This window comes from Lepidochelys kempii, chromosome 7, assembly GCF_965140285.1.
Source record: "Lepidochelys kempii isolate rLepKem1 chromosome 7, rLepKem1.hap1, whole genome shotgun sequence".
Lineage (NCBI taxonomy): Eukaryota > Metazoa > Chordata > Testudines > Cheloniidae > Lepidochelys > Lepidochelys kempii.
The window spans coordinates 25,437,224-25,451,423 of record NC_136386.1 but is presented as its reverse complement, the minus strand read 5'-3'; the positions used below and the strand labels follow the sequence as shown (position 1 = coordinate 25,451,423).

The following is a 14,200-nucleotide window of genomic DNA, read 5'->3' as shown; positions in this document are numbered from 1 at the left end:
TATGAAGTACATCTGTTAGGTGATTTTTTGCATTTGATTAGACCACAAAAAGCTTAGAATTTATTTTCTCCATACTGTTCTGATTCTGAGGGACTGCAAATGTCTGAGCACCAACAAAATCTGGTTGTGGGAATTTTCCTAGGTATATTTGAACAGATGAACAATCTTTTTTGGGACTCGCCATTCTTCTGTACATTTTTTGCCATGCAAACTTTAGTTCAGAGTTTAATTATTTAGTTCAATGATTATCCAAAGTTCACACACTACTTTTGATTAGTTTAAGTTAACATTTCATTATTAATTTAAAGATTAACAATCCCATCTCATAGGCCACACAAATAAAGAAGACAGACTTATTCTGTATTACATATCAAGGCAGATGTTGGATTTATTCTAAAAATGAATTTTAGGACCATATCAGACATTTGGAAAAAGTGACATCTTCACTTTTTTCCTGGTAAAAGCTGATATGAAATTTAACTCTTATTACCAGCTGTCCTCATTGAGAGTTTTCAGCAATGCCAATTAGCCAAGAAAATATCTTTCCTTTCTCCTTGAGAGCTTCAGCTAGTTCCCCAGCTCGAAATTTTCTTTTTACATTACTTTCCTTCTCTTGAAAAATGCAGACTGGAAGCCTAGAGTATTTTCACTTTATTATAATTGAGAGTAATTATGTCTCTTCTGAGAGTCAGATATAGCCACATTTCTCTTGACCCTCTAGGAGTAAAACCCCAGGGATGTTTTCAGAGAGCTGCATTTGAGACAACACCAGTGACTTCCCTGTAGCAAGTAATTCAGCGGCTTGAAAAAGTGGGGAAAGGTGTGCTGTTTTCAATTAATCTCTTGGAGGACTAGCTTTTGGCTGCGCTCCCTGAAGCTGTTCAATGAGACTTGAAATAAAACTCTGTCTTTTCAAAAATTAACAAGATTAAGTGATTCATTGGGGTTGTGTTTATGTGCAGACGACAAGCTCAAATTGCATTCCTACCACAACAGTGGGACAGATAGCACCTGATATTTCCTCCCCACTCCCCAGATCCTGCGCTCTCCACTCAAATGCAGCAGCTTGTGTCTTAAACACACATCTAGTAAGTCTGTCCTTGTGACTCATAGGTGGGCTATCTATTTTGATCCCAATCGGTGAAATTACTATGTTGCTTTATTTGATGTAGAATGATGTTGGATCATATTAAAGAAGTTCTGTATTAAAATCACAAATGAGTTTGATTCCCCAGAGTTTAAATTCCAGGGTATTACTAATTAAGAGGTCTCTTGGTTTTTGGTACTGTTTCTCTCCCTCTATGTGTGAAACTTGCAAGCTGCTAATTGTGTTAGTACATTCTAAGACAGAGTCTGTTCTCAAAGCAATTCACACAGAGAGAGACTCAAAGCAATACTCTAACAACAGAAACAGCACCCAGAGACTCCCCGCCCTTTTGTTGCATTAACCATTGTGATTAAAATAGAGATAGAGGATGTATGTGGATGGATGCTTGGTGTGGATAATAACTGAATGATCAGGGAGGTGCCAGCCTAAGAATCCAGTGTCCATCGGCTGAAGAAGGTGTCAAGTGGAAATAACCAGAGGACGCCACCCGGAGGGCAGACTGGAATCCACCCAACAGCCTCAAGGATGGGAGAACCAAAGAACAAGATAACATCTTGGAGCCGTCAGGAATGTGCTATCTGCTGATTGATTCAGCAACAGCATGATGAAGCAATTCCCATAGACTGGCATAGGAAGAAATTCCTATAAAAATAGACTCTAAAAAGTGAGAACTTTGGGGTCTGATTCTGCAAACCAACTTCCAGGAGCATCAGATGAGCATCTGACAAGGCCCTGCTCCCTCCTCATGTCCAGGCCACCTGGCCAGTGGCTTGGCATGAGCAACTCTAAGGCTGGTAACTATGATAACAACCTTGCAGAACCTGTGTGTGTGTGTGTGTGTGTGTGTATGTGTGTATGAATGAATGTGAGAATAAATTTGAGACTGAATGGAATGTTATAACTATAACTAACTGCTTACTATGATTCTTTCTGTATTCACAATAAATGTGGTATTTTGCCTTTTTCCCTTTAATAAGATCCTGCTGGTTTTTATTTTATTGGTACAACAATGAGTCTAGGTTATATGTCAATGGCTCTTGCACTCTGACTCCTGGTTTAATGTTTTAATTTTTTAATAGACGTACAAACCCATTTGGTGAATCTGGAGGCAAAAAATCTGAGACAGAAGGTAAAACAGGATTTCATTTAAGTACAAAATATTCTTGATTGAGATACTTTTCAAAACTAATTTGCTTTTTATAGAAGCTATAAAATTAAGACTTGTATGCTAGTATTCAGTTAAAGCATACTTGAGTGCTTTCTTCATCTACAGCAGATGTGTCTAAAATAACTAGCTCAGCACCCATTGCTGGACTGGTGGATTGCATTAGCACATACTGCATCAGATGAGTCAGGTGAGACTACAGTCTGGAAGTCTAACTAGTTGAGTCTTTCATGTTCACTAAACCTAAGTGAAAAACTTAGTAGACAGATGTGTATCTTGCTGTTTCAGTAACTGCATCTGTCATTCATAAACAAATATTGGAAGTATAATTTTGAGTTAGAGTGTGGGTTGGGATTTTGTTTATAATATTTTACTAACTTAGAAATCCTCCTTCTGTGATTAGTCATGGAAACAGTAATGTTTAAATTGGAAAACCCAGAAATGGTTTGGTACTGCTTATTGAATACTCTTATCTTCTTAGATTCCATTCTTCACCAGTTATTTATTGTAAGATTCCTTGGCTCCATGGAGGTTAAATCTGATGAAAGTCCAGATGTTGTTTATGAAACAATGCGCCAAATACTAGCAGCCCGGGCTATCCATAATATTTTCAGGATGACAGAATCACATTTATTAGTCACTTGTGACTGTTTAAAGTAAGTATCCTTCCTAAATTTTGCTGAAGTTGACTTTCACAAATATATTTTCAAATGATCCTTCCAATTTAGAAAATTTACTGTGTGATTTGTTTGTTTGTTTAACATTTTAGGTTAATAGATCCACAGACGCAAGTTACAAGGCTCAGGGTAAGTAATTTAAGTGCTAATGTTAAAGCAACCAATTCATTTTTTCTGATTTTTATGTCTAATTTTGTTTGAATACAATTTTCATTCTCTTAAATATCAACGATACTGTGTAATGAGATTTCTAAACAATTTCCCACAAAACTTAAGTTATCAGTTTACTGAATTATGTATTAAAATGGCTAAGTGAAAGACTGTTTTCGGTGATGAATTAATTTGATTAAGTAAACATTTCAAACAGTGCCTTTTTCATTATTTGAAATGGCAAGAGCATAATAAAATTGGCAAGATAGGTTTTTGTAGTGAGTAGTAAGTACAAAGTCAGACGTTAACATTAAGGGTGGGATGTCAGTTACACGAGTCAGGAAGTTCGAAAGGCGATGGCTCTAATGCATTATTAAATTGGCCATGTTGCATGTCTTGTATGTGACATGTCTTATGGTCAACTTATTTTTATCTCTAAAAATTAATAATACAGAGTAATGTCTTGCATTCTAAAAGAAATCAATGGAATACTTGACACAATATATTCAGTATGGCCACGTTAACCTTCAGTAACAACCTTAACTTTTTTATTTTTGATTTGTTTGCTTAATTTTTTTAGTCTGTATTGCATGAACAATAATGCTTTAAATTTGATTGCTGGGTCTTTTTTAGAGAGCTGAAGAGAAGTAATTGTGTTAAGTGTCTTAAGGACTCCTTAATAAATGAAGCATGTAAAACTTCTCAATGCTAAAAGCAGCTGTGCATTCATGAACTCTAAGGCCTAAAGTGCAGAGCTGTCTTAGGGCTGTAAGCTGTTAAATGTGAACTAAGGCAATTCATCATGTGCCCAGTGCTCTAAACTGTTTTAGTATGAGGGCTCCAAAAAAAACCCTAAATAAAAAAAAAAATGATGGTGTAACTGTTTTAACTTTGAGCTGTCATAATTTTAAAACTAATTTAAACTATTTTCTTCAATCTTGGGTTGTTTTCCATTTTTTGTGAAGTTTTGAAAAGAACCCAAGTTTGAAATTTCTATCTTCAGCCTTTTTTTAATTATGGGAGTGCAAAAATGTCAACTGAACATAATACAAAAAGTGTGTGTGTGTGCATGCATGCATGCACAACTCAAAATTCGTGAATGTATTCAGGTCATAGTTTTCAAAAACAGTCCATCCTTCTGAGACTGAGACCACATATTGAAAATTTAGTCCCCGAAGGAATTTGTATGAGAGAGCTGAGTATCTGAAAAAGTGTGTGCGTGCACATGCCTAGAAAAGAAACAGGAACTCAGACTTCACTGTAACATTTGTTGTATGCAAATGCTATACTACTCTCTGCACAATGTACGTTTTTGAAAGATCTGCATGTGTTTGGTCACTGAATGTTTTTGATAACCTATTTCAGTTTGCTACAATGCCAAAAGCATTATTCAGCAATTTGATCAGGTATAATGAAATTCTTTCTGCTGATCATATCCATTTATTTTGTTGTTTTAGTAAGCTACAGTATATCGATATCTGGTATTCAAAGATGTATAGACCAAACTTTAAATTCCCATTATTTCATCCTTTTTTTGGCAGTTTCCTTTGCCAAGTGTAGTCTTGTATGCTACACACCAGGAGAATAAACGCCTTTTTGGATTTGTGCTTCGGTCCTCAGGAGGGAGAGTTGAGGGCCATACAACATCTGTCTGTTATATATTTGAATCAAACAATGAAGGGGAAAAGGTATTACAGTACTATGTTACTTACACTTTTATCTTGTTTCAAATTTGATGTGGATTTCAAGGTCTTAGCTCTCATTCAAGTTGTATGAAGAAATTTTTAGAAGTTTGTGTTTTTGGTTTTTTTTGTTTTTTGGTATGTTAGGCTGTCAGTCCAAGGATCTGAAAGTGCTTTAATACTCAGTCTATTTGAAGTTGTGGAAATTTTTCTTAATTTTAAAGGAATATTTATTTTCCATACTTTCTGAATATTCAATTTGTTTCTATTTAGATTTGCGACTCTGTTGGACTAGCAAAACAGATTGCTTTTCATGCAGAATTGGTAAGATTCTTAAGTAGGGAAAAAAGGGTGTGTGTGTGCGTGCGTGCAAAATGCAGTATGTGAAGTATGTAGATAATAGCACTGTGTCTGGCAGCAATCTGCAGATTAAGAATTTCTAAAGAGTCTATTGCATAGTATCTAGGTGATATTTAAACTTGTCAAGAAGTGATAAAGATTTAATAGGTTTCATACTAAGACTGATTGGAAAAGGGTATTGCAGATAAAGTTTTTGTTCATTTCAGCAGAGATAAGTCTTTTAAGGTAAGAATAATGGTATACAAACTTAGTTATATCAATGTTTGATTTAACGATCTTAAGGAAACTCCTACAAGGTGGCAGTGTTTTATATATCCCAATTTACAAAGATTAGCCTTATTTATATCCTTTACTTCTTTAGGATCGTAGAGCATCTGAAAAACAAAAAGAAATAGACAAAGTAAAGGAGAAACAACAGAAAGAACTCAGTAAACAAAAGCAAATTGAAAAGGTATGTCTCATGATTACTTATAGTACTAATATTTTCTTATTCATTAACCTTCATGCTGTCTTTCATAGCTCTTTACCCCAGACTACGTTACATTCGTTAGTAGAAAAAACACGGTGGGCTTGATTTTGCCTGGAAACTCTGTCAATTTGATTTTTTTTTATTTGCTAAATGTAGTAAATTTTGGGTTTTGGGATCTTAGTATGTTTTAACTATGGAAACATTTTAGGATTAAATCTGAACAATTTTATTTCTGCTTCACTTCCTGAATCTAAACTTTAGTAAAGGTTAAATTTTTTAAAAAATTTCAATGTGGTTGGCAGCGTCCTTATAATCAAGCTCTTTGTGGATGATGATGGTGTGTCAGTCTGTAGGCTAAAGGCCTCATGTTTTCAGTGCTGATAGTCAGCTTTGCAAATTCATGCCTCCCTCTAAGCATTGAGCATACCTTGCTACCACAGCAGTGGACCCCTTGATCTGATGCTGTAAGTAAACTTTAATATTTTAAATTTTAGTCTAGATCCTGACTGAAGCAACCTGAGAAAACATGCATGTAAGATACAACAGATGATGTATTAGAACTCATCTTCGATAGAAACCACTTTTAAAAGTTTAGCGTTTTGAAAAATGATTGACTTTTACTTGCAACTGGGGGCAGACTCAAACTGTAACTCTAAAAATATTGTTAACCTAATCCACCTCCTCTCCTCCCCTGTTACTATTGCATTGTTTTACTGACTTTAAAAAAAATTAACAAACAATAAAACTCCAAAACCAAATAGTCTATTATGAAATTTTATACATCAGAGATCATAAATGTCATATTGTATTTCAAAGTTTGTGTTCTTCTGCAATACTGCTTGTCCGTGTAGAATTGAGTTTGCTGGGAATAGGAATACATTACTTAGAATAAAATGTTTTCTTATTAGTTGTTCACATAGAGCTAGCTGCTGCCCAGGTAGATAAAATTGATGATTAAAAATAATTTTTAATTTAACTTAAATCTAGATTAATTAAAAACACGTATTAAAATTGTATTTTAAATCACGATTGCCTATGTTAAGGCCTATTAAAATAATTTTTTTAAAGAAAATTAAGCAGTATATGTTTGCTGCAAGATTTTTCTTTTTAAAAAGTCAAACCACTTAACTGGTGGAAGTCATATAGATCCAGTGTTAGACAGCAGTCACCTCTTCTGCAGGTGCAAAGAATATTTTCTGCATCTCAGTTTATTCAACCAGTTCAGTTCAATTACTAGTTCATTCAAAGTTCAGAAACCAGTGGGAGTTGAAAAAGCAGAAAAGTTTGTTTTCCTCTTTAGGTCTATGAATAAAAACTGGATGTGAGAGAATGAAGTCTGCTAGTTCTAAAATCTTGAAGGACACTCTGGTCACCATCAGTTCAGTTCACTCACTAAAGATAATACTTCAATAAATCAGTTAATTTTAAATGCAAAATGTTTTGATGAACTTTTTTTATGTATCCAATATAGTTAAGGTAGTTTTATTTAGTTAATTTTAAAAAAATTAAATACTGTTTCTGTGCATTTAATTGAATTTGAATTTCCATCCACATAAAATGTGATACATCACAAGTAAAAAAAAATTAATATTCATCTAGTAAATCAGAAATGCATCATTCACTATTTTCTAAAATAATAAATATACAAATTAAGAATCTGAATAAAGGTAAATTTAAGGTACATAATTGCTTAAATAAATGTTTGTAGATATACTGTATCCTCTTGATTAGCAAAACTAAGCGCCAAATTTAGCCTAAAAACTGAATTTAGTTGCAAATTAACACTTTGTAATGGTTACTGCTACCAAACGACACATCAACCTCTTTTAGGGAAATAACTAAAAAGTACAAATGCAAGACAAGATTAAAATTATTTAAATCAAGATTTGTTTTCTGCTTTAAATCGTGATTTAAATCCATCTGCACTGGTCACTGAAGTTATTGTTCTTGGTTTCCCATAGAATCTTTTAAATTCCTCTCTACAAGTTGCCACTGCATAGCTCTAAATAAGATAATTTCCACTCTTGCAGAGCGGCATTGGAATTCCTTTTCACTATGGAAAGTTCTGAAGTGAATATTTTTTCCCCTTCTCTTCCTTCCTCCCTGCCTCCCATATTAGGACTTGGAGGAGCAGAGCCGATTGATAGCTGCTTCCAGTAGACCCAGTCAGAGCAGTGGAGAGGGACAATTTGTACTCCTTAGCAGTAGCCAGTCAGAAGACAGTGATTTGGGAGAAGATGGGAAGAAGAAAAGAGAGTCCGAAGCATGAGGTTACTGATCTTATTAAAACTGGAATCTTTGGACGTATTTGTGGTGAAATGGCACAAATTACACAAGAAGAGAGAATGGAAGTGGAGGGTCTGCTTATTATCTAGAACACTTAACAATATGCTGACCAGATTATACTTTGTTGTTTTTTCTTTTAAACATTCATTAACTAACTCTGCCTTTTAATGTAAATATATACCTTCCATGTGTCAGAAAGAGGCATGGTGACTTGCCATGTTTGCTACAGAATTACATCTTCGACTTCTCTTAAATATGGAAACTTTTTTTCACTTACCTGGTTATGCAGCTGACTGTTCTGAAACAAAAATTCATCTTCTGATTGGGCTTCAACAGTACACTGAAATATTGTTCTTTAAATTGCTGTACACAGAACAAAAGTGGGCTTTGAACTTAGCACTGTTTCAGAATTTTCTGGGTTTATAAAAAAAAATTAATCCTCAATAACACCAGATAAATGTGCAATAGTTTTAGATAGATGAGAGAGAGAGAGATTATAATTTTTGTTTTATGTCGAATTGGATGGTACTGTCTCTGTTTCCTTTTTAATATAACTTAGGACACTTTATTGGATGGTAAAAAAGATTTTACTCCATTTAACCTAGATAAGACTTAGAGGGATGTATTTGCATCTTGGTGCATGGGGAATTGTGTTATAAACCCTTTCACTTCAAGATGAGAATACAGTGTGTATACCCCTGAAAATAAAAGTACCACATTCTCAGTTCTCTGTCATAGGACTGTAGTAACTGTCCAGTACTTGGGGTTTACTTTATAATAAAAAGTATGTTAACATTGTGAAAATGTTGGATTGAACCAGCTGTTTAGAAGATCTTCAAATACCCACATGCCTTGGAACCAGTTCACTAAATTTACTAGAAAGAGGTTGGGGGGGAGGGGGTTGCGTCATTGCATGTAAATGTATTTTTCAAAAAATATTTAATAGCGATAGGGTGCAAGCATACAAATCATACTTCCTATCTAAACTGCTTGAAGCATCTTTCACAGGTGTCTGCTTACAGCTCTTAAGCCTGATCTCCGTACTACTGCATGATGTACATAACTTATTTTGTACTATATCAAATGTGCTTTGACCTTTTCATCCTGAATAGGAAACCAGTTAATGTAAGAGAATTTATTTATTTTTGCACTGATTACTGTATATAGTGAAGTCCAATGAACAGAAGATACATTTATGTATCAGTGTCAGGGAAAATCTAGTGTAGTACAGTAATGCAAGGAAATGTACTAAACATGAAAATACAGCTGTACTTCTGGGTCGGTTTCAACTTATGTATATTTTCCAGTTTATATAAGGCTTTCTACTTGTTCTAAATGTCATTTCTTATTCATTATACAAGTTATTGTATACAGCCATTCCCATGAACAGCTATCCTCCAATCTAGAAGACTGCCCATTTGTTCCTGCCAACTTGAAGATCCGAAGGGAGCATATGCAGATTTTTCTCCGTTCCCGATCCTAGGCTTATAAAAGGATGGTTGGCACCAGGAATTTTGGACTTTCTATCTCTGCAATTTGCACTGGCTGCTTACATTTCTGACTAACTTTTCTCACTTATATTTCTTCCACCAGCATCACCTTCTTGCAGACCAGGTGACCGTCTACTTCACACTTATTGTATCTTGCAATCTGCCTCCTCTACCTGTTTAAAATCCAGCTAAAAATTTCCAAAAACCCACAGAAAGAGTATGAAATCATGTCTTTTCAGTTTCTAGTTTATTAAGTGATCTAGTTATCTCCCTGTGCAGGATTGCTTAGTGGGTTGGCCAGTTTAAGCGTAACACCCACCACACTTCATGTGGGAGACAGAATCAACTTGAAGTTTTCTTGATATTCAGTTTAAAATTTTCCTTAATTTTTATTGCATTATTCTCATTGAAGGGATATTTCAGAGAATTGGGATTGTTTGCTCCCTTTGCTGTTGGGACTTTCATACCAATCAAAGGGCTTATCTGAACACTACATAGAATTAGTATAGCTTGTTACATGGCTATTCTGCCTGTATCCTTTTGCTGGGGTACTTTCAACCCTCCTGACATGGTATTGTAGGGGGGATGCACAAATTGTGTTCAGAAGGCTGTGTTCTAACCTAGATAAATATCTTTGAATTACAGATTGACCTTCTTTTAGTTTAGATTTTGACTAAAGCTAGAAACAAATTATTTGCCAAAAAGGAACCGGTGTTGGACTCCCATCTATTTGAAGATTTTGTAATACAGGATTCCCATTAACTGACTGCACTCATCCTTAAACTTGCCTGCAACCTGGCAAATGGCCACAATTTACCAGTTTGGCCAGGATAGGGTTCCCATTGGTCTTTAGATGACAAATAGCATTGAATTGGTATCTTGATTCTCAAAATTGTAGTGCAAACATCCAGTCATAGCTGGAAACAAAACTAAGCCTCTCAAATTTAGATCCTACAGAATGACTATAATAGATCTCAGGTACCTTACCTGATGTGATTGTCAATGAAATGAGATGGCACCCTGGACCTAGAAAGAAATATACATCATAATCTTTATATCCTTTTCGGAAGCCTACAGAACTCAAATGCATCCAGATTAGGTCAAGGCGGCAGCAGCACCTGGAAAATATGCTGTACCAGGAAATACGGGACCCAACCTGGAGGAGACTAGGGAGCAGGCCCATGCCCCCAAACCCTTCTGTCCATTCTTCAGCATGCCATGTTTACAGGACAGGAGAGATCCTGGTGTGATGCCAGCAAGTAGCAAGCAAAATAGGGTGGGGTCTTGCTCCATTCAAGGGTTTTGAATTTTCCCAGCTCCCAGCAACTTTAAATCCTCTATCCTGCCTGACTCATGATCTACCAGAGGGGCCATTAAAAGCCTTGGAAATTCGCCATTTAATTTTTGATTATCAGCTTTGTTTAATTCATTCTCAACCTTTCTGTAAATTAAACAAGACACTTCAGTCATGATAGTCAAAGCCTAATCTTTTTCTACATATTTCACAAAAAACATTTTAGGGGAATGTTTTTTAAGAGTTTCCAAAAACATTTTGGGATTATTTTTCCTTATCCCTTAGATTTAAAGCCAGCTTGCTTAGTTATCCTGAGTCTAGCTGTTCAGGGCTCACAGGGAGCCATAGATATTTAGACTATTTCATCTCTTGTTAAATTACCCTAGCATAAATATTAGACTTACTTAAACTTGGAAAGGCTCTACAAGGAATAAGAGGTGTGTGTGTGTGTGTGTGTGTGTGTGTGTGTGTGTAAAATTTATTATGGTATGTAGGTCTTTAAGATGTGACCTGATATATTATTGTATCTCTTCCATTTGTTTCTTAGTTTCTGCATTTAATGTCATGTTAGATCAGAGGTGGGCAAAGTGTGGGCCACATCCGGCCCACGGGACCCTCCTACCCGGCCCCTGAGCTCCTGGCCCGGGAGGCTCACCCCCGACCCCTCCCCTGCTGTCCCCCCCTTCCCCGCAGCCTCAGTGCGCCGCACTGCTGGTGCAATGCTCTGGGCGGCCAGGCAACGCAGTTGCAGAGCCGCGGCCTGACCCGGTGCTCTGGGTGGCACGGCTGTAGCATCACCAGCCACTGGCGCTTCAGGCAGCGTGGTAAGGGAGCGGGGGAGGGAGGGGGGGTTGGATAGAGGGCAGGGGAGTTGGGGGTGGTGGTCAGGGGGTGGGGGTGTGGATAGGGGGCAGGGAACAAAGGGGTTGAATGGGGTCAGGGGTCCCGGGGGGGCAGTCAGGAAGGAGAGGGAAGGTTGGATGGGGCAGTGGGGGGCAGTCAGGGGCAGGGGTTCCAGGGGCGGTCAGGGGATGTGGGGGGCTGGATGGGGCAGGAGTCCTGGGGGGCTGTTGGGGGTGAGAAGCGGGGAGAGGGGGGGTCAGATAGGAGGCAGGGACCAGGCCATGCCTGGCTGTTTGGGGAGAGACAGCCTCCCCTAAGCGGCCCTCCATACAATTTTGGAAACCCGATGTGGCCCTTAGGCCAAAAAGTTTGCCCGCCCCTGTGATATATAGATAAATCGTTTGAGCCTGATAGTTGAGGAGCAAGAAGCATCTCTTTTTCTAGCACCTTAGAATGATTCTTTCAGCTACTAAAAAGAAGCTGCAAACCCATTTCTTGATGTTAGAAGTATCTTAAGAAAGGAATTGAATAAAGTGGGTGATGCCCAGGAAAAGGGAGGTGAATGAGAAGAGAGGTCCTTATACTTGGTAGAACAGTTGCATTGCCTACAGGGGATTAAAAACAGATGTGAGGCGATCCAGAGAGAGCACTGAAGGAAGTGGAGGTAGCACAAGTAGAGTGCATGCTGAAGGAGATTAGGGGGCTAAAGTGAAGAGGTGGAGGTGAGGTCAGGAATACTTAGTTTGCAGTGCTTGAGAGATGGGGTGCCTGGATCTGTGACCTAGAACTACTTCAAAGCTGAGAGGGGTTTGCCCCAGTTACCCCTGGTAGAACTACCCAACCCTCTCATATATGGGGCATGTACTGGTAATTTTTTACAAGACCCTGTATCCCTTGCCCTCATAGCAACTAGGAGTGACCATTTTTTCCTCTGAATTATGAGTTCTCATTGCACTGAGCCACGACAGGGCACTAGTCTCATTTAAGGTATATCTACTCAGCAAAAGCTATTCAGGGCCTAGCCTACTTGACTTAGTTTGAATCTAGCTAGCGTGAGTACAGTAGCAGTGAAAACAGCGTGCCATGCGTGAGCAAGCAGAGTATATACACAAGGTCTATGCTGGGTTTGTACTACTTTCACTGAACCCTCATTGTGCTGTCTTCATTACTACTGTTATCCACGCTATCGGGATTCAAGCTAGTTAAGGTAGACTAGCCTGTGCACAGCTTTGTAGAGGTACCCCTACTTTGGCAGTGAGTAAGCAGGTAGGGCTAGTGAGCCTTCTGACATGTAGTCTGGAAGGGATCACTGCTAAGGGAGATGGAAGTATGAAGAACTAGGCCAATTACTAGTAGACAGGAGTTGAAGGATAGATCAGCTCTGTGGTATAAAGCAGATTAATAAGGTACCATCCCGCTCTCATGAAGGGTAGTATTACCTTTGACCTTTATTGTTACATAGCCTATGTCAAAGTAGCTGTTTGGCCATGTAGAGTGGATTTTACCGAGAAGAACTTGTGTGAATGTGTGTGTGTGTTTCCATATGTAATTGCTTCTTTCAAACCGGGTTTTCAGGTTAGCTTCTGGGGGCTGTAGGAGGTGATTTTTCCATATATAACAGACTTTGGAACCATATTCTGTGTAAAATTTGTAAGTCAATCATTAGGGGAAAGTGTTTTTGCCAAGATTTTTTTTTTATTTTTAATAAATGCCAATGTTTGAGTGGAGTGCAGAGACTCCAATAAGTAGTACGTTTTTTTTTTTTAAACATATAAGCTCCATGTTCTTAAATTAGCTAATTTGGCATGGCTTTTCCTACATTAATGTTTGGCTATGGTTGGTAGATTGCTATCAAAGTGCACGTTGGAATAAGATTGAAATATTGATTAGAAACTCTTCATTCGGTTTTCACTTCTAGTTAAATACTCTGCCTGCCCATCTTTCTGCTACTGGGTGAATTATATTATCTGTAGCACCTGAAGTCATGGTCCTACAGCAGGTGAAACCAGTATGTCTGGCCTTTTAAAAGCTCAGTTACGTAGAAATAAGAGTTTAAAAATGCCATTTAACACACATACATTGTGGCAACAGTGTTGGTTAGAATTAATCATCTTTTTATTGCTAAATTGTATCCTCATAGTTATCACCACTTAACTAAAAAATAATTGGTTAGTATGCTTGTTGCATGGTGTAGATTTTAATTTTATTCAGGTGACTATCCAGTTTTATTCATCTAAGAGGTAAATGTGACAGACAACAGTAAATCCTGATGATCACATGTTTCAGGGTAACCTTGGTATTGTTGCATACATTCTTCATGTATGTAAGGATGGGTGTTTATGGTTCTGTAATGCACTGTGTTATACTGTGTGTATATCCCCATCATAGTCATGAAAAGTTTTTCTTTTGACACTGCCATTCTAATCAAGTTTAAAAGGTCCACGCTTTTTTGTCCCCTCAGGAACTGAACACAGTCAGTTAAGATAAACTCATGTAGTCTATTACATTGTTTCTGAGGTCTGGAAGAGAAAATCAGATGAAACATTGTCAGTAATCATGAGGCTGGCACTGACTCCATGTTTTAACAATAGGCATTAGCTGATTTATTCCTCTTCTGAAATCTAGTTGATTGTGCTCAATTACATGAGTGTAAATTCAGAGTAATTCTAGAGATAA

General features: G+C 37.4%; 1 protein-coding gene across 3 annotated transcripts in view; it reads left to right on the top strand.

Annotated features, from left to right (window-relative positions):
• Positions 1-11,523, top strand: part of APPL1 (adaptor protein, phosphotyrosine interacting with PH domain and leucine zipper 1) — a 53,988-nt gene extending 42,465 nt beyond the window's left edge. For 2 of the 3 annotated variants that reach the window (XM_073351491.2, XM_073351493.2), the window contains 7 exons: positions 2,188-2,237; positions 2,755-2,929; positions 3,043-3,079; positions 4,642-4,788; positions 5,056-5,106; positions 5,504-5,593; positions 7,731-11,523. In XM_073351491.2, the coding sequence (XP_073207592.1) occupies positions 2,188-2,237; positions 2,755-2,929; positions 3,043-3,079; positions 4,642-4,788; positions 5,056-5,106; positions 5,504-5,593; positions 7,731-7,880 (700 nt within the window). In that variant the 3' untranslated portion in view covers positions 7,881-11,523. The remainder of the gene's footprint in view (positions 1-2,187; positions 2,238-2,754; positions 2,930-3,042; positions 3,080-4,641; positions 4,789-5,055; positions 5,107-5,503; positions 5,594-7,730) is intronic. The other variant, XM_073351492.2, reaches the window with a different exon arrangement.
• Positions 11,524-14,200: the final 2,677 nt, after the last annotated feature.